Genomic DNA, 27,096 nt, shown 5'->3' on the forward strand with positions numbered 1-27,096 from the left:
AACCTCTTAATTGAATCGTGTGACTCGTGATGGTGGTTTGACGGAATGTGATTGGTGAGAACGAAACTTTTTCTAGAACCTCTGTTGTTAAAAGAAAACTTTAACGAAAATCTAATATTGATAATCAAGTTTGAGTGGAATATTATTTGTGTGCGATCTGATCTCGGAATGTTCAAATAAATGTTTTAAAGGAAAAATGTGTTGTTAATTCATTCTTGTCATCTGTGGTGCAATATTGGAATACATAAAATAATTAATTGAACCGGGAATGCAACTTTCATACGTTGCATGAGCACTTAAGTCTTCAACTGATTCAACGAGGGTCTCATAAACTAATGACTTCATATGACCCCAGCAGAAGAAATCCAGGCACGATAGGTCTGGCGACCTAGCTGGCCAATGAACCGGACCACCGCGACCGATCCAATGATGTCGAAATGTAACGCTTAGGTGTTGCTGGACATCATTGGTGTAATGGGTGGGAGTCCCATCATGCTGGAGCCACATTAAACGGTGCAACAACTGAGAAACATGTGCTGCTTTGATAAGTTCTGGCAGGACTTGCTGCAGAAAGATCATGCATTCTTTACCGCCCAGACAAGGGGGAAAGAGGTGAGGTCCAATGAGGTGGTCTTCGACAATGCTGGGCCAAACACTTACAGAGAAACGGCTTCGAAATGCACATGTTTGTGTATCATGGGGGTTCTCCAAAGCCCACAAATGGGCATTATAAGGATTGAAGGTTTCCTCTCTTGTAAAACTTGCCTCATCCGTGAAAAAAACGGATGCAGCAAATTTGGGGTCTGCCGGACGAAGTTGAAGAAACCAAGTACCAAAATGCATCTGGTGTTGATTATCCTCAGGCGTCACTGCTTCGGCGCACTGGAAATGGTATGCACTCATTTTGTTTGCTGACAGTATCCTCCATACTGTGGTTTGGGAAATACCCAATCAATCAAATACCCTATCGCTTGAGTACTCGTACTTTGATTTCTTTCAGCAAGACGTAGGACATTCTGCACATTGACCGGCATTCTTGTCAATCGCTCTCGATTCATGGTAGCTCTCTCGAAACAATCATTCTCACATAACCTTCTGCGCAGACATGTGAAGATTGGATGATGAGGAGCACGCCTGTTTGGGAAACATTCTTGGTACAAGCGCAGAGAGGCACATCCATTACAGTCCGCAGCTCCATACATGAGGTGCATGTCCCCCAATTCAATGTTTGAGTATTCATCCATCCTACTACCTCAGCGACTGGTTCTCAAATGCTAGTTTCTAGTGGGATTGTTGTGCAGTCGAACTCCTGTACAATGCCCTCTATCGCATGAAGAAGGCATTTCCGACCCTGCAATGTTATGCGATTTGAAAATGGTCTTTGTGCCCCCCTACCCCTTCTGCAAGTTTCTCGCACTGGTAGTGAATCACCCTGTATGTATGTATATATATATATATATATATATATATGACATGATGTTGCTCTCCATTTGTTTATGCAAGATATACAAAAAACTGGATGTTGTGTGAAAAAGTTATGTAGGTACTTTAAAAGCCCATTCATAAATAGAACCTTCTCATTCTTAATAATATATTTAAAAATATTTATTCATTTAAGAATCAATCTTTGAATGCAGCCATGTTGATTCTTAAACATAATTCTTGAAGTCATGTGACTAAAAAATTGCAATTTCGAGTATGTCGTCATTGACCAATCAATACTCTGCTAAAAATAAAAAATATCATGTTACAACAAGATGAAGGAAGAACAGAAATTTTATAAAAATGCTACCACAAAAAATGGTGAGTTTTATTTAAAAAAATTTTGAATATGGTTAAAAGGAAATGATAAATAATAATTTTGAAGCCATGCTGCAGTAAAGAACCAAGGAAAAAAAATTCACATTCAATAGGATTCATCAAATAATCACTCTCTTCACATGCCAGCCTTTACACACTATATACATTATGGCAAAAAAGATAAATTTAGTTATTATGTATAATAAACTGTAATTTCATAAAATTTTATCAATTTTGTTCATATACAGTAAATATATTACATTTGCAGGTGATTATGCATAATTGTCTATCTAGGATGGTGAATTTGATAAATAAGCAATTGTCGTGTAACAGGGGTGGACGAATCTCCAAAAATTATCATGCCTGACTGAAATAATACATGGCCCACAATAACTGCCTCATATTTTTTCCATGGCCCCCACAAGGGGGAGGCTGACAAGGCTCCAGCCCTGGAGCTCGGGACTATTCTCATCATCTTTTGTTTTTCACGCAACAAAGTCACTATAAAGGGGCCCGTGAAAAGTCTGGTCTGGGGCAAGACAAAAGTCCCATCCTAGGGGCCCTTGCTCCAGGATGTGGGGCCATGATTTTCCCACCTGATAATGAGAGCTATGTAAGATTTGTGTTGGTGAGTGTGCTTGTGTGTGTATCTAGTGTTTGGCATGTTTTGTGTTCAGTAGGTGGTACCATCTATCCTCCAAATTGCTAATGTGTAGATTTGAAATTTACTGTATACATATTTGTGTTGTAGGTCTTTGTGATCGTGGCAACAGAGTTTTTTTTTTCAAAGTGATAGCCAACTCAAAGATAAAAACCTTAGAAAATTATATTTTTCTGATTATCCCTCCCCCATTGCACAAATCCAGATTTTCACCAAAGACAAAATCTGAGGAGAGCATGGGGACCCGTGCCCAACCAAAAAGATCAAAAATTAAAATATTGAAGAAAAAAAAAACCATTCTTATACTATCTGTTAATTTAAAATTCTTTGAGTGTTAGTGACTCAAATTTTCTGTGGAAGAAATCCTTGTGCCCCAGTAACATTCTTGGGTTTAGATCCGTTGTTTGGGAGTTCATTTCATGAGATATTATTGTTTCTTCAGACCCCCGGGATGTTTAGCTACTCGAAACCACCTGAGGTACTCACTGGCATTACGGCTTGGGCCAGTTAAGGTTGATTAGTTCGGCAGTCTGAGGGTGGGGTCTTCCGGTTGCCAGATGAGAATGGATTCAGAAGTCAGGCTATCGACATCCTTTATTCTCTTGATCTTATCCAATAGTAATTAGTGATCACGGAGAAATAGCATCCTTGGTCTGATCGCATCATTTATTTTGTTTATTGTATTATATGAATAATTAAATTGAATATTTGTATTCACTTGTTTTCTGGGTGGTTGGCAGCAGACTTCATTTGTACTTCAACGTAGCAAAACTATTTTTCAAGGTTGCCCGATCATGATAGACAGTAGAAAGAGAGGAAATAAAAGAGTTGGGAGGTTTTTTTCCCCTGTAATTTTTTCTTCTTGAAACACAGGACATGTGAACAAAATTTTTATGTGTCCTTTTCCAAAATTCCAGATATTTGACAGAATAAAGATGCTGCTGCATATCAAACTTTTCTTGAGATGATCAGGTTTGTCACTATTACATTATATACAGTGAAACCTTGTTGCAACTCAATATAACAATAAATCCCTCTACAACAATATTTTTTCAAGTTTTGTTTGGAAATGTGTATACTAAAATGTAAAACTACTGCCTTTCGATATATATTGATAATCTCTCTGCAATAATATTTTTTCCTTGGTCCCCAGAGTATTATTATATCGAGGCTTCACTGTATATATATATTGGGTTGTTCGGAAAGTAATTTCGTTTTTTTTTATGAAAGTGAAAGACGATTTTCTTACAGTGAATAAATATTTTATTGAATTATATATTGTCCATTCTGGTCCAATACCTTTTGCCATCTTCCTGGCAGTAGCATGATTCCACGCTCATAAAATTTTTGTTGTTTGCTGGCAAAAAACTGATCCAGGTGATTTTTGACCTCCTCATTTGAAGTAAAGGTTTTACTGTCTAAAAAAATTTTTAGAGACCGGAACAAATAATAATCAGAAGGTGCCAGATCTGGAGAATATGGTGGGTGTGGCAGTACACCCCATCCAAGCTGTAAAAGCTTTTGGCGAGTTACCAAACTTGTATGAGGTCTCGCATTATCTTGGTGGAACACACCTTTTCTATTGATCAATTCTAGCCTTTTCTGTTTAAGTGAATCATTCAATTTGTAAAGCTGATGACAGTACACTTTAGAATTGATCGTTGTGTTGTCCGGTAGAAGCTAAAAAAACCTATTCCTTTGAAATCCCACCAAACAGATAGCATCACCTTTTTTTATGAATATTGGCTTTCGAAGTGCTTTGAGCCAGTTCATCTTTTTTACTCCATGATCTCTTGCATTTAACATTGTTGTAGACAAGTAATATCTCGTCCCCAGTGATGATGCGCTTCAAGAATGGACCATGGAACCAATATGAGAGCTTTGAGATTAAACCTAGGCGTTTAAAATTATCATAAACAGTCAAATTCGATAAATTTAATCTCTCAGTGATCTTGTTGAGTTATTTGCCGGTTTGCATCAATTAATGCCTTTATTGTGTCTTCATCAGCTTCAACTGGCCTTCCAGAATGTAATGCAACTTTAACATCAAAATCGCCGGATCGAAATTTTGCAAACCAGTTTTGACACTGGTGTTCTGTCAATACATCTTCTCCATACACATCGGATAATTTTTTTCTTGCTTGAACAGCATTTTTACTTTTTTGATAGTAAAAAAGTAAAATATGCCGAAAATGCTCCTTTTCACTTTCCATATTTGAAAGGGCACCAACCAAAAACTACAGTGTAGAATCAATCAAACTTTTCACAAGCAAGCCTTGCTATATCAGCTATCAAAATATATAATGATTATGCGGCTTAAGTGTGAAGTTGGCTGTGAAAATATACAATTAAGTCCTCTGTTGGAAAAAACAAAATTACTTTCCGAACAACCTAATATATATATATATATATACAGAGAGAAGCTTCACCATTGTTTTGAACTACCCTGAACAACCTTCAGATACCCTTTTTCAATAACATAAAAAGTTAGAAGACTTCTTTGTATTACATTTAAAATGCATCTGTTCCCTATTTTTTAAAACATCATTAGGATCATAAAAAGCTACTATTTTAAAGCAAAGAATTGAGGCCATCTTGTATAAAAGAAAATAAGAAATATGAGAAGTATTTCATCTCACACACACACACACAAAAGAAGTGGGGCCAATCATTTCTTAACACGATTCTTAACAATGAAGGCAAAACATTCCTCAGTTGTGAACTTGGTTGCAAAAAAAATTTCCCCTTTTTTCTTAACTAAAGACCAACTCTGTGGTTAAGAAGCTGATTCTTGCTACAAATGAGGTGATCTGACCCTGATTTCAGTATTAACCTATGGGAAGTTTGCCCAGGCCTTTATAATTTTTCCACTTCACAGATAATCCACCCCCAAGAGGTTCTACCATATTTATCAATTATTTCAACATAAATTTGGTGATGTGATGATGATGCCTCTTGATGTAATGATAATCCATCTACAACAATATTCTTTCTTGGTCTGCAGAACTGCAGAACATTATATATCAAGATTTCACTTTTTAACAATAACCATTGAATAGAGCTAAAAAAAATCAAATCCTTTGCTAACTTTGATTGTTTTATCAGATGATCCACTAACAATACGTGTATCATCAAACTGCACACAGAAGACACCTATTTGAAAAAGAATAAGGAATTTTCAGAATTTTATTTCACAAAAATCAATCTACATTACTGAAAAAAAAGACAGAGTCATAATGATACATACTGCCTTTCAGTAGGATTTAAAAAATATTTTATATATAGATTAATTTATGGAACATTTACCTTGTGAATGTCCATGAAAAGTACGAACATGGCAATAACCTTTTAACCAGTTTCTATTCAACCGGAATCTTTCGGAAAATGCTCTCTTCCAGTCAATGGACCCATTTGCTAGTCTAAAAGTTATCATCTGCTTCTGTTCTCCAGCTCTTGAGAGCTGCCATTTTGGAAGGTGGCAAAAGTATTGCCAAAACACTGGTTCACTTGCAAGATCATTCCACGTACGACAAACCTGAGAGCACTGACATAAGCTCACTACAAAAGAAAATAATTACATAATTAGACATATCCAAGTTATATAGCGTACAAAACAATCATAATTCAAAATTTTTCCTGAAATATAAATTCACATTACTATAAACAAGTTTTACTAGAAATAAATGAAAATGCAACATTTCACGATCATTTTTCAATGCACAGCAAATTAACTACTCTCATATTAATCGCAATGTAGTGATTGATAATGAAAGACAAATGATCCACTCACAATACGTGTATCGTCAAAGATGTGTGTGTATCGTACAAAGATGTATCAATGAAAACAAAAATTAGAATTATAAATGTGTTGGTCTTTTCTGTCTTTATGTATGGATGAGAGAGCTGGACACTATGGAAAGCAGATAATAAAATAATTGATTCCTTCGAACTTTGGTGTTGGAGGAGGATGCTGAGAATTCCATGGACAGCTAAAAGGACTAAAAAATAGGTTATCGAAGAAGTCAAGGTTGACTATTCTCTAGAAGCAACAGTCGTTAAACAGAAACTCTCTTACTTAGGCCATGTAATGTGCACAGAAGGCTCACTAGAAAAAAATGGTAATGCTTGGAAGAATGGAGGGAATGAGAGGAAGAGGCAGACCAAGCACCAGATGGATAGAAGAGGTGTTGCAAAGCACTGGAATGAAGCTAGCACAACTGAGACATGCTGTTATAGAGTCACCAGGAGTCAAAATTGACTCGATGGTTCCTAACAACAGTGATTGAGAATTAGTGAGAAATTACACAGTCAAACCCAACTGTATAGTAAACTTCTAGTTATAACAAACAAGTTTTTGGTTCTTTTTTACAGGCAATGTTATTTTATACAGCTACATATTGTAAATCTCAAAAAATTATTAAAATAAAATGTAACAAACTTTACTGATGTCTTTCATTAAAGTTATTTTGCATTTTCTCATAATTTTTTCCTCTCTCTGGACAAAGATTTTTCACCCCTTAAAACTCTTGCATATTTAGAAATAAAAACAAGGACATACACATACTATGCTACTGCCAGAGCTTGAGAAGATGGAAAAAAATTAGGCACTAGAAAAATTTCTTAGGGGATCCAAACATTTTTTTCCAAAAAAAAAACAGTCTAAAATAGTATTCAATTTTTTGAATTTTATGGGACTTGGTGGTTGGGGCCCCTTTTCATGCTGGTAGACATGTTGATATAAATTTAGAAAATTTTATGTCATCCTCGGACTCCAATTTATCAATCAGAGATTAAAATTTTAGGAGCAGTAGCAATTCTTTAGTCACCATGGTGACCTGGGATTTGTCCAACCCTAGTTACTGCATGTGTTTTTACTTCTGATTTCTCAAATGAAGTCAATGAAGGGCAGGCTGCAACTTCAATGACATAATAAATTTGTCTTAGTTTTACTATACCTAAAAATGTTTTGCGAGGAGGAAGTATTAAGCTAGTAGGAAAAACTGCCAACAGTAAGTTTAATGATATAACAGTGCCTAATGCATAGGATGTTCTCACATTACAAGAAAGGACATCTTGTAATGTGTCATAAGATATCTCTCTCCTAGGCTATAGCTTTATTGAAGAGCAAAAATACATTCTCATTCTCAAGTCAGAGTTGAAAAAGAATGAAATCACATAATTCTAATTGTAATTAACCTACAATAATATTAATTTTCCAAATTATAATTAACACCATATATGACCATTTTTTGGTAGGTATCCAAATGATTTTTTTCATCTATATACAGGGTGGGCAAAAAGTCTGTAGAAACTTTAAAAATTCACATAAACGGGAAAAATAACCGACATAAAAAACGGTTTGCAGGGTTAGCATCGCTAGTGGCGCTGACATACACAAGTCAAAGAAAAGATAAGCAAATAATGAACAGAACGCCTCCAAATCGTTTATTACAGTAGTATGAATTCCACAGGGGATAACACATTGCAGGTGAATCACAAATCCAGCAACAGCAGAGTGCAGTAGGTCCACATACACGGTTTACAATGATGAACTGATTGTGGATTAAGAGTGCAAGTTCTTATAACCATCTCATTTGCATATTTTATATGTAAAAAAATTCCTGTGACCAAGCAATGCTAACCCTGTAAACTGTTTTTATTTCGGTTATTTTTCCGGTTCTTATTCATTTTTAAAGTTTCTATGGACTTTTTTGCTCCCCCCTGTATATAAAATAACATGTCCTGACTGATTCATCATCACCGAGCCAAAATTGCTGAGGCTGAAATGTGAAATTTAGTCAGTAGTTTAATTTTATGATGTAAGGACTCGCTAAAAAGGGATTATTCAAAATTCGACCCATAAGGGGGGTGGGGGGGGGTCATAAGGGAGTTCAAAGGTTATATAGAGAAATCATGTCATGTTGAAACAACTGAAGCTATAAATATGAAATTTAGTCAGTATTTTTATTTTGTAATGTAGAGACTTACTAAAAACGATTTTTCAACATTCAACGTCTTGGGAGGGGGGGGGGGGGGGGGGTTCTTAGGTTATATAGGGCAAACATCTCGGAGGCCAAACCGCTGAAGCTATAAATGTGAAATTTGATCAGTATTATATTTTATAATATAGAGACTCATTAAGACAAATTTCTGAAAATTCAACCCCAAGGGGCTCATGAGGGGTTCAGATGTTATATGGAGGAAATCATTGCTAAGCAATTTTCAGATTATAAAATCCACACAAGTGGAGCCACGGGTAACAGCTAGGATCATACAATCCATGTTTCCATGTTAGATTGGATATAACCAACAAATCTATAATCTTGTAAACTTCATTATAGCAGAATTTGGATGCTAGTTCAAAGGTGCAGTTTCAGTTATTATCAATCACTCTAAATTGGCACATATGCATGACAATGTTTTTCATGTTCGAGGGGGTACTACTCCATCCTTGTTCATTTCCATCAAGATGGTTTGAACTACCTAAAACTACTGTATAATTTAAAATAAGCGACAAAACAATTAAACCACAACCTTGACATATATTTTTCTTTACTTGAATGATATACATGTTTTTTAAATAAAAATAGTGGTCAGAAATTTTTTACTAAATGATCATTATTATTTTCAATACATGAAAAGGAACGATTTATTACTTTCAAGTTTATTTGGAATTAATATAATAATGTTTTAGGGCTACCCCCTTATGAGTTGCTGGGCTCGGTGCAAAAAATAAGCCCTGATTATACATATTTTGTGGGGGTTGGAGAATCACCATCCAAAAGCGATTCATGTATTATCACAGGATATACAGGAGTGCTGAAAAATATCTACTTATTAATGAAAACTCAGGAATTGATGAAAATTCAAAATTAATGAGAGAAAAAAAAAACCAGAATTGAAGAAAATTCAGAATTAATGAGAGGAAAAAAACTAGAATTAAAAAACATTCAAAATTAATGAGAGAAAATTGAAAATTTAGAGTTAATGAGGGAAAAATCTCAGAATTGTTGACAATTCTTAATCAATGAGAGAGAAAATTCTAGAATTGAAGAAAATCCAGAATTAATGGGAGGAAAAAAAATCAGAATTGAGAGATGAAAATTCAGAACTAATGAGAGAAATGCATATTTTTTTCACTTCTATTACCGTAACTGTGGGGCCTCACAAAGAGCAGGGCCCAGTGTGACAGCAACTGTCGCTCATCCTTAAGGGTGGCTTCGGTTAATTTTGTACCTCAGAACCACACTATTGTATGTCCATTTTTGTCAATTTTGAGATATTACTGTATTCTTGTAGTTCTCATTCTTTAGATTAGGGCTATAGTATTGTATTTTAGCTAGAGCTGGTCCGATTAATCGAGTTGGTTAATCGATCAATTGTTAATCAGTTAAAAATTTTAGTTGAGTTAATTGACTTGATCAATCTAATGAAACCGAATTAAAATTTTTAATAAAAATTCATAATTTATTTTGATTTGTTTGATGAAACCGACTACGTCTCATAAATTATACTTCTAGATATAACATTTCAGATAAGTAACTATATTAAAAAATATGTGGATCAATATATATATTTTGATCAAATATTTCAACATAGGAGAAATACAACTCGAGTCAACGAAAACTGGTGATGATTTCAGTTTTAAATTGGCTTCGATAGAAATTTCAGAAGAAAAGACCAACATATGTTGTCTCCACTGTTAACCGCAGTTTTTGTAATTGAGAAAAATTCCCCCCTACAGTAGCTTACTATTTGGGCGCATGTTATAGGGAGAAAAGTAACAGTATGAAGATCGAAAGTACTTTCAAAATCAGTGACTAATATAAATGAATGATTAAAAAAAAAACAAAAAAAACAGGATCCTATTGGAAAAATTCCTGGATCTGACAAAAATGTTCAGCGTTATTTGAGTGCAGCCTAAATTTCTCAATCTATTCCAATAATTGTTTGCATCTAGTGAATAGGTGGGTGAAAAATGAATTAAATATATTTTTGTAGCACCACTAAATAACAAAAAAGTCACCTAATAAGTTTTTAATACAGAAATACCATTTTAAAATTTAATTTAAAAAATTATATTAATCACTCAATTGATTGATTAAAAATTTTTGATTAACCAGTTAAAAATTGTAATTGATTCCCAGCCCTAATTTTAGCTAGAATAATTTTTAAAATTTAAAAATAATTTTAGCTAAAATACAATAGCATGGCCCTATACTACAGAATGAGATTTACAATATAGTAATATCTCAAAATTGACAAAAATGGACATACGATAGTATGGTTCTGAGGAACAGAATTATAGCAATTTGTCAATTTTTTAATATAATTACCTTCTTTGAAATAAAAACAAATTTACCTTCATTAGTGCCATATGCTTTAAAATTACATTTTGAAAATATGCTACAGAGAATATTCTGAGAAACATGGTATGCACAGAACATCCCCAAAATTGAGATTTTCTGTCTACTATGATTCAATTTTTCACCAGAGATAATTATAACATTTTATGAGCCTATACTTTGCTTATTACATATGAAATTCTAACCTGGATCCATGAAAGATAGGATGTAAAGAGCTATATTCTGGGGAAGCCATGAAAATGGATCCTCACAATTTTTTGGACAGTGATTATGTAGTGTTGTTGCCATCTGCAATGACAAAAGGTGTGTTTGTGCCACTCCACATTGATCCTATACAGAATAGAAAAATGTATTTTTACTAGTATAAAAAAAATGTAACTGATTTCGAATAAATACATCTCTCAAAAATGATAATATAAACAAAGCACATGTGAAGCATTAAGATTTTTTAAGTTTGAAACTATGAGATTAGCACCAAAAAGTGTTCATACTAGGTGCAAATCTTATTTTAATGTAAAATTGGCTGTTTATACATATTAAAAAAAAATTAGAACATTAGTTCAATTTTCAGAACACAGTTCATGGAATAGAAGTTAGAAAGTTAAATTTTACAGCATGCCTGAAATTTGCGGCAACAAAAGATTTCTTCTTTAAGAATCTCTTCTCCAAGATTCTTCTTGAGAATATTTGAGGTAAAAAAAACCATAATATGGATGGAATGCTTTCCAAAATGTCAAAATATTTTTTCACCTTTGTTAAAAAAATTAGAACATATGAACTTACAGAATGCTTCATTACATGAATATTTTAATGCAACTGAACATCAACTTATTCAATTAAGTGTACTTCATCCCTGGTATAATATCCCCATGGCCCTTGCTAGGATCTTTAGTGGGCTCCTGATCAGATTTTGCATGAGCACGACTATAATGGATTTATAGCGTGAAAAAAAATGATGTATCATCTTGTTCCCCTGGGCTGGAGCCCTGCCAGCTTCATCCTTGGGGGGGAGGGGACATGAACATCCTCTTTATGTAAATTTAGAATTCATCAATCGTAACATTATGGGTACACAAAGGGGACATTCTTGCAAACAAAAAATTATGTGTGATGGTGCTTTATAAGCATCGGAAATCAAATGCTAATATCCTAAGAATACATTGCATCATGGTCTTCTTTGAATGTGGATTTTATTCATGGCATCAAGTTGATAGGTTTCTGATAAATATCTTAAGATAACCTCGACCCTCATAGTATCATTCATAAATTGTCAGTAATAATTGCAATCATTAAGCTTGTGTTTGGCCAACTTCATTTTAGTACGACACCACAAAGTCTTAAAGCACCTGTGCTGCAAACCACCAATGCTTCAATGGTTTTGCAATATCTGATGATGGCGCCTGGTGCTTATTATGATAAGCATCATATATAAGCATTATCCTGCTGGAACAATGTGCAGGGGTGCAAGTGCCCTCATCCATTTTGGAGCAGAAATTTTGAAAATGGAGCAGAACTAAAAAACTAAAAACTAACTGTATCTGCAATATAAGGAGCAATTTTTCTGTGAAATGCCAAAAGTTTTGCAAAAAATGGTTGGAACAAATAATTCTAAATAAATTTCCTTTACAAATTAAAGTCTATTTAAATTTTTTTCTAAAGTATCTTATCTGTCACTACTGAAACATGAATTACTGAAATGACGAATAAATTTTTTTTTTTTTAATAACGTGATCCTCACGTATTCCCAAGGGATCAGCATGATCGGTCTAGGGAATTTGTTAGTGTTAGTATACATCCATGCCCGAACCGGGATTCGAACCCAGACCTGCACAGTGAGAAGCTAGTTCCCTAACCACTCGACTGCCAGGCGGCTAAATTATTAGACTCTTTTCAAATTAAGCACCATGCATACTGAAAACTTATGCAGCAAGAACTTGAACACCAACCACAATCTTATTTATCCTGATATGGCAAAAAAAAAGTGCGTGCAGAATATAATAAGGGTTTCCGTGAAAAAAAGTTAGCTTCTCACAGAATTTAAAGAAATGATTGAATTTAAAAGCGAAATAGAAAAAACAAGAAAAATATAAATACCTTATTTACGTAAACAATTTCTCAACACAATAGCATGTTAATAAATTAAAAATGTTTTTTCTCCTGCTGTTTTCTCAGCCTGAAGCCTGTTACAATATTTTCTATACGAATCACGAGTTGCTTTCAGAAGTTCAGCATCTTAATGACAATTTTTTTTGAATTTTTCATGCCCTTGAACATAAGATTTTGTGTGCCTTATTCCTTTAAAGCATTGGATGGACAGATTTTTCATGCGCAGGGATTCGCCGTCTTGGCGCACCATGTAGCAAGAGAACAGTTTTGGCGCAGCTCTTGCACCCCTGCATTGTGCCATGTTGCTGAATGCATGGGTCCAGCCACTACTCATCAAATACAGTAAGATATTGCTGGGATGTGTGTGTGAATGTTCCTTTGGAATTAACAAGTTCCAATCGCGATGTAAAGCTTATGGCACCCTACACTATCTATCCACTTGTTATGTCCTGTCTACTAATAACATAATAAATAGTATAAGGTGGATTTCTTTTTTTTCAGAAAGCATCTTAACACTAGAAGGACCATACTGGTCATTTTGACCATTTTTGATCTTTTCGCTCAATTTTCATGATGAACCAGATTGCTTAGAATCTTGAAAAATTTCATCATAAGTGGATACAGGATTCTCAGGGTGGCGATGGTATATATCATAATTTCCCAACCTTTTCTGTCCCATCGCCCCCAATGCAATCTAATCCATAGGATCCTATGTTATACCCATAGCTTTTACTGCCCCCCTGGAACTTTCCATTGCCCCCAAGGGGGCGGAGTGGGGGAATCACTGGTATATATATTTATATTTTTATTTATATTAATAAAACAAATCACTAATTTTAATTTAAATCAATGTAATATTTTGTGTCTGCGTATATGTGTGTGTATGTATGTCATATTCATTAGATGATTTCTCTCTGTCTTGCGTTTTTTCATTGTTTTGTTTGTTACTTATTTATTTATTTTAGTTTATTATTAATGTTTACTATTCGTGTTTGAAAATTAACTCAATAATAATCGTGTCCACCAGTATGGATCGACAACGATCCCTTGGATGGATTTTCTTCGTTTTGCCAATGTAAGTTTTATGATGTGATGAATAAAATTGAATTGAATATAGTGAATGGGAGGGCAATGTCTACCTCTGCCCTCGGCCTATGAAAATAATGTAAATTTTTTACTGAAGGGGGATAATCTCCCCCTCTGTATCTGCCTATGTTTCTCACTATGGCACATACATAGACACTGTACCAATTCTGAGAGATATGGAAATACCAATTTTATGTGTATTGTGACTGAAATCTTTTTGGTAACATTTAGATTAGAAAGGCAACTATAACATACCAAAATAGACTTCAGCATATTGTTTTTCTGTTCATCAGAAAATTCACTGAACCACCTCTTCATAGTCTGAAAAATTAATATTTTGTAAACTATAAATTAAATTTGAAATTCATTCAAAAAATATAAAAAGAAAATTTAAGTATATAATGAAACCCTTCTCAGAGAATACTAGCCAAACAGGAAAATATTTCCAAAGTGGGTGACTTTAGGAAAAGAGTTTATATTGAACCAGTTAATATATTGTTATAAATTATTTTAATCTCCATATTTCATTTTGATTGTCATGGAACCAGCAAAAATATGAAATCAAGGATGCTTAAAAATAATGCATAAGTCACTTTAGCATAATTTTTTCAAGGAAATAACTTAATGTAACACAAATTTTCATTCTTTACTGCAGAGAATCAAATTTCAGTGAAGGTTAAAAATACCTTTAATTCTTTGTATCTTTCTGAGTTTCCCAATTATATGTGATCCATTATATAATAAAGGAATGTGATTAGTGATGCCACTCTATTTCAACTGTTGTGGTTTCCTGGAGCAAAGGCAGTCGAAAGTATGTTGCTGGATTCATGAATAAAATTTTTATGCATAGTTTTAAAAACTTTTGCGCATTTGATGTGCTATAGTATGTCAGTGATAGTCATTAGAATCATTGGCAGGGCCTTAACAGATGAAAAAAAAATTAGGCGTCAAACAAATCTTATAGGAGGCACACAGGTCTTCCCCTGACAAAAACGGTACAAAAATGCGTATTCTTTGATTTCTTCTGTGGCTTAAGGACTCTTTTCTATACCAGCAGAGATGTTGACAGGGTTTCTGAAAATTTTGTGCTGTCCTTAAACCACAATTCAGTTAACATACTTTAGGAACCAATGTCAATTTCCAAGTCACCATGGCAACCTGGTGCCTAGGATGTGGCAAGCCCTGATCACTGGTGATATTATCTGTAGTGTGAGAGATTGGATTTTTAGCATGCAGAGACTAATTTTCACTATGTACTAATTGCATATACTGTCATATACTAACTATGTACAATGAGGCAAAAAGCAGAAGTCACAGTGAAAAAAAAAGGATTATTGCATTTTGCCATGACAGAAGCCCTTTCAAGAAGGAAATAATGAAACTTGCAGGTTTATCAAGAAAAATGATGGTGCATGTCTACCCAGGGCTGCAACTAGAAAGGAGCAGGTGAGTCTGGTGCCCTGGACGTTGGACCAGAAAGGATGCCAAATTCACCCTTTAACTGCTTATTCTACATGGCACAGGGCGCCAAAATGCTGGTTTGCCCCTGGGGACAAAGTATCTAGTTGCTGCCCTGTGTCTACCAGTAATGGCAAAAACTCCTGTATACAAATATCAGTAATTCCATCAAAATTGTGGCCAAAAAGCTACATTGTTGAGCCCAGTCAACCAGTGTGGTTTCACAGCTTATGGCTGAAAATCACTTCTGGAAAAAAGAAAAAATGGAAGTGTAACATCAACAACGAATAGTAGTGGATAATAAAAGGAACAAGAAAATCAATGCAAAGAACAGTGATGCAATTTTGAATATTTTTTTGCATCATGGTCATTTTATGTATATTAGGCAGATGTACAGCAGTCTATTAGGGGCACCTCACAAGTGAGTGTGCCTGGTTCGATCCCAGCAGGCAGTACAATGGTGGCCAGTTGAAGTTGGTTTTCCAACTTTAAGGTGCAAATACCAGCTGTCCTTTCTTTTGAAAACATCTCGCTACAGTAAGTAACAGACCTTATAACAAAGAGAAATGATATACATCTCTCTTTATACCATCACCACCCAGGATGACTATTGCTGTAGTTAAGGGAGGCTGCAATGTCTCCACTCAGCACATCACACTACTAATACATTGTATGGAAAGGGAAGTTGTGTCTCTGGTGTATTAGTTTGGGTGATTGCATGGTTTGCAAGAGGAATTCAATTTCTGGAGGAGACAAACAACTTTTCTTTCAAAATTTGAATTTTCTCTTCCCTAGAGACTGTATAACATTTAAATTGCACTCATAAGAATCTTCATTAGTTGCCAGTTTTGTCTTTAGGAGATAGATGGTAGAACATATACATGCATGAAATGCACATAAATGAACAGTTAGGTCCTACAATAATTAATAGTTCAACACAGTCACCTCTACAGAAGTAAAATGGTAGTAAATTGCCTCTGTGGATAATAGACTAGCTGTGCCTAGCAAGTAGTCTATTAGGCTTTGAATCTAGACCTGTCAGCAGTTATACACTAACTGCTCAATATATTTTATATATTTTTTTAAATATAAACAAAATATTTGTATAAATTCAGAAATTACAATAAACAAATTAAACCAAATGTTAATATAACAAAAACATGCATGTTTATTATATTTCAACTTACATCTAGCTTCATTTTGAACTCTGTTGGACTGTTTTTTTTCTTGCGAATGTAGTTATAGCCACACTGAGTCTCTAAAACTTTGTGAGTAAATGAAGTAAAAGCAAAATTTTCAATTACTTTATCTCTCTGGTTTTGATATTTGTAACTTTGGACATCTCTGTTATAACTAACAGTTATATTGTGTCTATAACAATGGGGTAAGCTAAAACATTTTCTAGGAAACATGTCACTTTGAAGCTCAGGCATACAAATTTCATCTTGCATATCTTTGTTACTGCTACCAAAATTTGCACCATGACTTTGTTGTATGCAGTAACATTCATGACCACATGGACAGACTTTTAATGGCATTTTGTACATCGTATACTGACAGTGATGAGCAATGACTTTTGCATATATATCAGTAGATGAAGTATTTTTTGCATTCCTAGGTTGGATTGAGCTTGGTTTGACTGGATTCAAATTACAAGACACAAATTTATCACATGATCCATCAGAACTGTTATCAACATGTTCAAAATTCCTCATAATAATAGAATTGCAAGGACAGCAGCAACATTTGTGCCACTGTTGTATCAATGGCAAAAAACTGCAATTGTAATCCTTAGAACTGTGCTGGTCATGTAGGTTGTCAAGTTCCATCCTTGCAAAAACCAATATTAACACATGTGTCTACTACGATTTCATCCACAATCACTTGTTTGACTTACTGAGTAACATGGATATAAGGAAAGTCATCTTCAAACAACCTAAGGGAATAGAATTATATCAAATTTTTAATATGAAATGGGGGGGGGAACATTTCAATAAAAATAATTAAATAACAATTACTCCAGACAGAAGGTGTTATGATCACATACAGAAATACTAGCAGCAACATGATTAAAATGCAAAAAACTAAAATTTAAAAAAAAATTAAGAAAAACAATAAAGAAAGAAATTTCTTATGGCATTGGGGGGGGGGGGAACTTTGAAGAGAACCATTTGAGGAAGTAATAAAGTACATGGTGAAAATTAAGTATTTTTGTTAGTGGAAAAAAAATATAAATTAATGTCCTTGAAGTTACTGATGATAAAATTAAGAAGCAACACATTGATCTCCACTTGCTACAGATTTGAGCAATTGCACAGGAATCAAAATATTCCATTGTATCAAGAGTAAAAATGGAGACACTTAAGATTTCATTAATGAATGACCAGCAGGAAACCTTTCAAGTTGTACCTTGATGATCTATTGGGTAAAGTTGAATTTGGTGACTGGGTGAAAGTGAAAAAAAAAGGGAGAAATAATAAGTATTGTTCAAATTGACTTTGAAGTGAATGTCATTATATCAGTTGGCAAACACCATAAAAGCCTTCAATAACCAGAAAAGGCTTCAATAGAAGATCAATTTTTTATACTGAAGGAAAGGATCTAATTTATAAAGTAACATCACAGAATGTTATTTCTTTTTTTGGTTGTATATATATATATATATATATATATACAGGATGGGCAAAAAGTCTGCAGAAACTTTAAAAATTCATAAAAACCGGAAAAATAACTGAAATAAAAATCAGTTTGCAGGGTTTGCATCGCTAGGCCACGATAATTTTTTTAAGACAGGAAAAAAAACTCAAAAACAGTCGATAGGTGACGCTGACATACATAAGTCAAAGAAAAGATACGCAAATAACAAACAGAATGCCTCCAAATCATTTATTACAGCAGTATGTGCTTCACATGACCATCACCACAGGGGATAACACATTGCAGGCGAGTCACAAAGCCAGCAACGGAAGAGTGCAGCAGGTCCGGATGTATACATGACACCTCTCAGTGGATAGCATCTTTCAGTTCTGACAGATTGGATGGACGGATCGATACACCCGGGATTTCAAATATCTCCATAACCAGACGTCTGCGGTGTCAAATTTGGAGACCAAAGAGGCCATGGGAACCTGCAACGTCTGCTAATGATTTTGTCTTCCCCGAATATCTATAGCAGGAATACCTTGACGGGAGTAGCAGTGTAACTAGTTGCTCCATCTTGCATAGATGTGACAGTAGAAAGCGCATCTCCTTCACGTAAACAAGGCACGACCTTCTTGTGCAGAAGCTTTAAAACGCTGCGCATTCGTTGTAGCTGTTTTTCCACCCATTTACTGGGCACTGCATTTCAAAGAAGAAGGGTCCTATGATGAACAAAGCTGTGGCTGTGATCTCATACCACATTGTCACTTTTGGGGAATGCAATGGTTTCTGCATGTACTCACATGGATTAGACGTCGCCCAGATGCGACAGTTATGGGTATTAACACTGCCATGAAGTGCAAAATGAGCATCAACAAGATGTTAAAGACCCAGGTGGGATTCTTTTCGATTTTGGAGAAAGCCCACCCCACCTCGCAAATGCTTCCCTCTGTACAGTATCCGCTGGTAAAAGTTCACGGGGCACGACTGCAATCTGTATGGGTACAGATCAAGAATTCCATGAAGAATATTGTGTACCGAGGACAGTGCCCAAGCATCCAGTAGCTTCACGAGCACTGCTGGTCCCTGCAGCTGATTCGGATGCTAACGCTTCCATTTCAGCTGAAACACGTGGCGAACATGCCTTCCTTAAACATGGTTGTTCGGCTCTCTCTTATGCAATCCTCCAGCATTCCAGTTTCCTCAAACAAGCTTTATGAGGTCTGTTGCTGTTAAAGGCCCTTTTTCAGTCCTCACATTCTTCTGAACTCGGAATTTATGCACAGCAATGGTCGTTGATTCCTGGTTCACGTAAAACAACTTCACCACCAAACTTTATCCTTTTCACTCGGCATCCTTGCTCACATACACAGTTTACAACGGTGAACTGATTGTGGATTAGGAGTGCAAGTTCTTGTAACCATCTCATTTGCACATTTCCACCGAAGTCGCTCGTACCAGCACCATCTATCAGCTGTTTTTTTTTTCTGTCTTAAAAAATTCTCGTGACCTAGCAATGTTAACCCTGCAAACTTTTTTTTATTTTGGTTATTTTTCTGGTTTTTATGAATTTTTTGAAAGTTTCTACGGACTTTTTGTCCACCTTGTATTACACTCTTTCACAGTGCTCAAAGAGTCAACTTTTAAGCCCCGTGATGGCATAGCCAGGAACTGGCAAAAACTTTAATTCTGGTCTGGATTATACTCTTGCATACACAGCAAATACATCGTGCTCAGATTCTTTGGATTACAATAGGCTGTTACAGATTTTGAATGAAATGGTAATTACACATATAGTATGTTAGATTGAAAGCAAAATATTCACATGTGAACATTTTGCAAATTTTTTTTTATTTCTTAATTTAATCTCTTTTGAAAAGAAATTAGGCTGTATGTATTTGGGTAACACATGATTTAAAATATTTTTAAAAATATTAAAAGTATTTTGTACCTACTGTATTTTAAATTAATAATTTCATGGTAATTGCTTTTCCAAACAGTTATAAAAGAAATCAGTTGTTATAAAATGAAAAACAATAGAGGTTATCTTTTAAATATGCATACAATGATGTTACACATTTAAACATAAAATGAAAATTAGTATTTATTCAACAATATCCAAATTCACTAATGTAATGCAAGTAACAATTATGTGTAATGCGAGAGTCATGCCTAAAACATTATTTATACTTTTAAATTACATTAAAAACTTAATTTCTTTTTACATGAAAAATATTTTAGTAATGTAAGCCTTTTACTTCAGCAGTTAATTTCCGAATATTCCTTATAGAACAGAAATATTTAAGTTTATGTAACTCTAAAAAAGTGACTTCTCTTTTTCCGTAACATGTGTCATGCTCTAAAATATGGCTACAAAAGTGATTTATTGTTCAAATGTTTGAAATTATGATATCAGTCACTCAAAAGTATGTCCCCATGTTCACAAAAAAAATTTGGTTCATTAATCTCAATGGAAATTTTATTTACATTCAATGCATTTCGAAAACAATGATTGTAATGTGAGTCATGTGGAATTACCCATATGTAAATTTGTAGGCAAGCACTCCTAGCCAGGTGGAGAGGCCCCACAAAAATCACTTTGCCTGCCGGCCAATGATGTTTTTACGATGGCCCTGTCTGAAAAATTCAGTTGAAAACCAGACTGTTAAATTCACAATTTTAAATTTTTTAGATTATTACAAAGATGCTAGAAGTAAAAAATGATTGGTGCTGCTTGAAGTGTCCAACTATATTTTATTACATTTGTAGGGATGCAACTAAGTGCTTGGTCAGCTGGGACAAGCACAAAATTTTTGATGCACCCCCCCTTGTAATGCTGAAGGAGAGATTGAAGGGTGAAATTTACACCCCCCCCCCTGGTCTGGCACACCAGACCTGCCTGCTCCTCCCAGTTGTGGCCCTGCGATATATCTTGAGTGACTACACTGTTTTGAACAGAAATGCCCCCAGTTTGGGTTTTGAATTTGTCCATTTTTCCTTGTCAAATTTTTATTTCATTGTTGTATTGTCAGATAATTCAATCCCCAGTATATATCTTATTGATGGGTCTCTACTCTCTCTCTCTCTCTCTGCTTACACTTTACTACCAAAAGAAGATAATGAGACAAAATTTATGAAGATTTTGTGTTTATTTTAAGAGCATCTTGAAATAAAAATAAACATGTATATATATAAACATGGTAAGGAGAAGATAACTTATCCAATCCTTACAGTGGCAATCCCAAGGCATCTTCTTAAAAAATCTCATTTCAGCAATCCTGAGCCCAGCTAGCTCTGTACAGAGAGCTTTGCCTGATAACATGTTTTCCTTCCCCCCTGTGCTGTCAATCAACTGCCAGTGGGTGTAGTCAGCTTTCGTTCAAAGTTGAATAACAGGATAGAGACTGTGTTTCCCCCATATCTTTTCTTTGCACACATATAGAAATATGCAAAATAAATGATAGAAACAAGATGAAGCATTTATCTTTCTTGTTTTTTTATTATTCTCGGTTTTGGGGAAAAGCATTTATCACTACACAGGATCACGAAAAAAAACTTCTTGAAAACAGGTTGCAACATCTAGAAGGTTTAGTAATTTCCACTATGGCAGTTATAATGCGGATCAGGAAAATTTTAAAAAACAGCTTAAAGGGTTTCAATATTTTCTTCCTCTTTCTGGGGTTTCATTTTTTAAATTAATTTCAAATTTTCAACATGTTCTTGAACCTTGTTAACCCTTTACGGCACACTACCCTTTAAAGTTGGAATTTCAACAAAAAAATTTGTAGGCTGTCTACTTAGGCCTAAAGGAGTACACAGGTACAATTTTGTATAATCACAAAAAAATATACAAAATTTCTTGTAAATATGAGGATTTTAAATAACGTGTCATAGCTGAAGATCATGGATTGCTTTGTTTGGTGGTGTCTTCTATGATTGAAAAAGAAAGTTCAAAGTAAATGGTAAACCTATTTTTATCCATTTATAACTCAATTTAACGGTTTGAGAAGCTAGTCGAGCAACAAAGGGTTAAGAAAAACCACATAATGAGGGAAAACTGCTTTAACACAAAATGCATGTTTGGTTTCTGTTTGTAACTGTGTTTGTGTCTGTGCAACTGAAACATGTAAATGAATTATTGAATGGAGATTTAAAATTTTTAATCAATACAGAGAGAGATTTAAAAAATATGAGCAACAAACTTTACGAGGTCCTAGTACACACCAAACATCGAACATTATTTGGATAAATCGAGAAACTATCCATACTTATAGTAAAGACAACCATAATTTTTTTTGTGTATAGCAGTGTATTATATATTATTACTTTTTTTTTGGTGATATATGCTCGCATATTGGTTATATTTGACATCCACATTTTTTATAGGCAAATTTTTCCAGCTATCTTGTTGGGCAATTTGCCTGTTGTAGTCCTTGTATTTATATTTATTGCCATAGTTTACTAGGTCAGAAATGAAACATAACGACACTATATTTTTTATGCTTGGATATGCTCAATAGTAACATGGAATCACTGCTTGGGGAGGTGCTTATCAAAAAAAATATACAAAAACTAGATAATATATGTATATAATAAAATAAGATCCTGAATAACAAACACTAAAGCAAACAATTATGTAACAGAATGTCACAAACTAATTGCAAGACAAAACTATATTTATAGAATTTCTTTTTTTTTTCAATCCGAGAACAACTCAGGTCTATCGCCATGGGCAATTTACTACCTAGTGAGTTGTTTATTTACTTATTTATTTAATACCACGCTACAGAAAACAATCCAATTACAGCAAGGTATGATCTAAACATTGTAAATATAATAAAATCAAACAGAATAGAATGCAATACACAGATATAAAATAGAAACAAACACAAGCCAATACCAAATAAGTAAAATAAAGGCCTGTATAAAACCACTCGATCAATTAAAAATGAAAATAAATAAAAACACACGAGACGATTAAAAATAAAATGAAAAATGAATGAACACAAAGAAAATCGAAATATTTAACAGTCAAATACAAGAAATCACTATTTAAATAATTAAAAGAAAAAAAAAATCGCTGATCAATCGGAGAGAAGAAGCTCTTTGAATTTACCAATAGGTGTCGCAAATATATCAAATCCATCAGGTAAACTATTATACAAAATACAGAATCTGTTTATAGCACAAGACAGACTAATCAATGTCCCAAAGTGAGCTACATAAAATAATTTATTTGACCTTGTGTTGTACCGTGTGACCAAGAATCCTATTTTTGATAACAGAAAAGAACAATCGATATTACCATTAACCAAATTCCAGAAAAATTTCAAAAGAATGAAATTTCTTCTCTTTTGGAGATTGGTAATTAAAAAAATTTGTCGGAGAAAAGTTGTTGAAATTGTAATGTCATATGCTCTAAATTTCTTAAAATACAAATATCGCATAAATGAGTTTTGTATAATTTCAATATCATCAATAGCATTATTGTAATGAGGATTCCAAACAACAGATGCATATTCAAGTTTTGATCATATTATAGAATTGAAAAGAACAATAATTCTATCCAAATTGGTGAAATCTTTAGTAATTCTTTTAAGCCATCTGAGTTTGCGATATGAATTCCTACAAATGTCGTTAATATGATCACGAAAGGTAAAATCAGAGGTGTAAATTACACCAAAGCAGAATATCTTCTCTGTAAAATATCAGTTCCAATATAGTAAGAGGATAGGATTTTTCCTACGGGTGTAAGACATAACAAAGCATTTGTTAATATTCAAGTGTAGATGATTCTCGATACACCAGTGGTAAATGTGGGTTAATTTATCTTGAACAATAGAACAAGATTCAAAATTTACAATAAAGTCAAATATTTTAAAATCATCAGCAAATAATAAGCAATTATGAACAGCAGCGGCAAGGTCATTAATAAAAATGAGAAACAATTGTTTCTCAACCGCTATTAATAGCGGTCCAAGGACAGGCCCCTGAGGGACTCCAGATGTTGCACAAAATCCATCACTAAGAGACGAGCCAAAAGATACAAAAATCAATCTGTTTTTTAGATATGAAGAAAATAATTTACAAGTATCATCGCAGAAACCATTTTTTTTAAATTTGTACATTAAAATAGAGTGGCTAACACAATCAAATGCTTTAGCGAAATCTGTGTAAATTACATCGAGCTGGATTTTATTAGCTATGGCTTCAACAATATGGGTATTGAGGGAAAGAAGATTGGTAACCGTAGATCTATTTCTAACAAAACCATGCTGATTTGGGGAGATACAGGTCTTAATTTGAGCATAGATTTTATCATATAAAATAGACTCAAATATTTTAGGGAAAGGTGACAGAATGGCCACACCTCTATAATTTTCAATTTTATGTCTATCACCTTTTTTAAGAATTGGAACGATTCTTGCTTTCTTCCATTCATTCCCCATTTTTAACAGACATATTGAAAATTAATAAAAGTGGATACAGCAAATGCTCAGCACACGCCTTGACAAAATATGGAGGTATACCATCAATACTTCTGGAGCTACTCCCCTTCAAGTTGTGCCCGAAGTGTGAGTGTGTGTACCTAACTGTCTGAGTGTGTATCTAGTGTTGTGTCTGATTTTTCAATGCTGCCATCTACATTGCAGAAGTGAAATGAGTGAAGGAAAATGATTGAATATTTGTACTGTTTGTAGGTCTGTTGCTCTCTGTGGCGAGACTTTTTAATGGGGAGATCAACTTGCAATTATGCCTTGAAGTAGGGAACCACAGAAAATCAACTTCAGCCGACCACCACTTTGCGGCCAGTGGGGTTTGAATCCGGGACCTCACGATGCGAGTCCGTCACTATGACCACTCGACCACCACAGCAGCTATATTTATAGACTAATAAAATTTTCATTCTTAAACAATAAATGGTTAGAAACGAAACAAAATAATATCTCATCTAGATTGAATAATATATATCCAAGTGCCAAAAACTAATAAAACATTATTCCAAAAGAGTTATAGATATACCGCCCCAAAAATAATGAATGAGTATATTCTCAATAAACACTAGTCTAGAATCCATACTACAAGAATAACAGATCATAAAACAACACAATTAAATAATTCATTCTAAAAACAACACAATTAAATAATTCATTCTAAAAACTTCAAAAATATAACCACTCCTGTAATCAACTTAAAAATACATGTGAATATATGATTGTACGTTAATTCCGCGAGTCAAATGACTAATTGTATATGTTTATATTTAAATATATGTATGTTTTCTTTGTTCAGTTAAAAAATATCTAAAAATATATATATGACTTATCTAAAAATATTAACCAATTAGTGCTGTAACAAGGCTGTTGCATAATCCAATTAACTCTCTAATTTAATTTATATTGACCCACTGGAAGGACTTTGTCCTTTGGGGGTCACAGAGTGTCTGTGTCATCGTAATGTAATTTTTTTGCAGGGTTTTATTTTTTTGTGTTTTTCTCAGTTGTTTTGATTGTATGTTTAATGTGTTGTGTTCAGTCTAATGAAAAAGGAAAAAAATAGTTCTTTATGATGAAATGGATAAGGGCAAGTGAAAACACAAGAATGACATAGAAGGTATATAAAATACCATTTAATAAACAAAAATGGTTCAAAAGAGTGATCATGAACTTCAATGAGCATCTCACAGAAGCAGAGGGATTAACAAACCTGCTCAAACAGACCCGGTATGTCGCACAGTTCACCAAAATTCTGGCAACATTCTCTTCATATTCAAGGGAAATTTCATAGATGAGTATCATGGGCATACATGGTTGTCTTCTTCAACCATAAAATCACAACCAGAATGGCACTTTTAAATTAGCAGAGCACCCAGTTCCCAACTACACCCAAATAAGCACCCTGTTGCAATTTCACATATTTAATTTCCGACTTGGCAGACTGTGACAATAAATGTTTGGTTTGATGTGTACTAACCACCTCCTAAAGTTTGACCTATTTTTTTTAATCACCCTGCATGTATTCCAAAGATAGCTTGCAGTCCTTGTTTCAGTTTGAATGGTGTTCCTGAGCAATTCCATCAACATGATTGGTATTGTTCTGGCATCCCTGATCATTAGTTGTCTATAGAAATATCAATGTCAATCCTTCCTAGGAACTACTGAAAGAAAAAACTTCTTGTTCCTTTAATAGTTCAGAATAAAATTATTGGAGACACAGTCAGACCAGTTAATAACAAAGCCGAAAAAAACAGCAAAACTATTTGTTATATCCGTACTGGCTTGAAAAATGATGCATTCAAGCAAAACATAACATTTTACATGCATGCACGATACAAACTTTTCTGTTATCTGAGCATTCTTCAAATGAATATATTATAAAGATATATATATATTTTAATAAAGATTAAAAATTTAAAATCTCACGTACTTGAATACATCAATAAAAATATGTGTACATTTTTTTGTCACATTTTTGTGGACTTCAAACATTTTGAGCAAAGATTATTTTTGTCAAATAAACATGCAAAATATAATGCCTTTTCTTCTAGTAGTAAGAGCACAGATGCTGGAAAATGTTTGTGTCTCATTTTTTCAAACCATTTAAAGAGGTTAACACACTTTGGATAATTCCAATTTTTTTTGACATCTCACTTTCTTTTACATTTCTGACTTTTAACCAACTGTATAGCTATAATTTGAAGCAATAAGTAGCATTTCACACTTGGACATTCTCAAAATTAATTTTTATATGAGTAAACCGCCAATGTCCAAATATAGCTGGAGAATAGTAAATGTGCATTAAAGGTGGTTTAAAGTAGTGTTTCCCAACCTTTTTTTACCCATGGTCCTTTGGATTGTTTTTTCTTCTCGTGGCCATCTTATCTGAGAGCCCCTCCCCCCAGTATCAGTGAAACACTTTAAAAATTGCTTTTCTTGAGTAAATTTGTAGTGAAAGAAAATTTTATAAATAAGGCCGGTA

The 27,096-nt window shown here is 34.0% G+C and overlaps 1 protein-coding gene across 3 annotated transcripts in view; it reads right to left on the bottom strand.

Moving 5' to 3' along the window:
- The window catches only part of LOC149085268 (uncharacterized), a 55,381-nt gene that overhangs the window by 23,021 nt on the left and 5,264 nt on the right, over positions 1–27,096 (bottom strand). The window contains exons 2-7 of one of the 3 annotated variants that reach the window (XM_089233180.1): positions 26,127–26,275; positions 16,665–17,413; positions 14,275–14,340; positions 11,013–11,157; positions 5,768–6,019; positions 5,550–5,614 (exon numbers count right to left, since the gene is read on the bottom strand). In XM_089233180.1, coding sequence (XP_089089306.1) covers positions 5,550–5,614; positions 5,768–6,019; positions 11,013–11,157; positions 14,275–14,340; positions 16,665–17,306 — 1,170 coding nt within the window. In that variant the 5' untranslated portion in view covers positions 17,307–17,413; positions 26,127–26,275. Of the gene's footprint in view, positions 1–5,549; positions 5,615–5,767; positions 6,020–11,012; positions 11,158–14,274; positions 14,341–16,664; positions 17,414–20,655; positions 20,721–26,126; positions 26,276–27,096 lie in introns of those variants that run through there. The other 2 variants (XM_089233182.1, XM_089233181.1) reach the window with 2 other exon arrangements.

Source organism: Pholcus phalangioides, unplaced genomic scaffold (genome assembly GCF_987345545.1).
Source record: "Pholcus phalangioides strain wild (caught in Gottingen) unplaced genomic scaffold, Ppha-v1.0 ptg000007l_1, whole genome shotgun sequence".
Lineage (NCBI taxonomy): Eukaryota > Metazoa > Arthropoda > Arachnida > Araneae > Pholcidae > Pholcus > Pholcus phalangioides.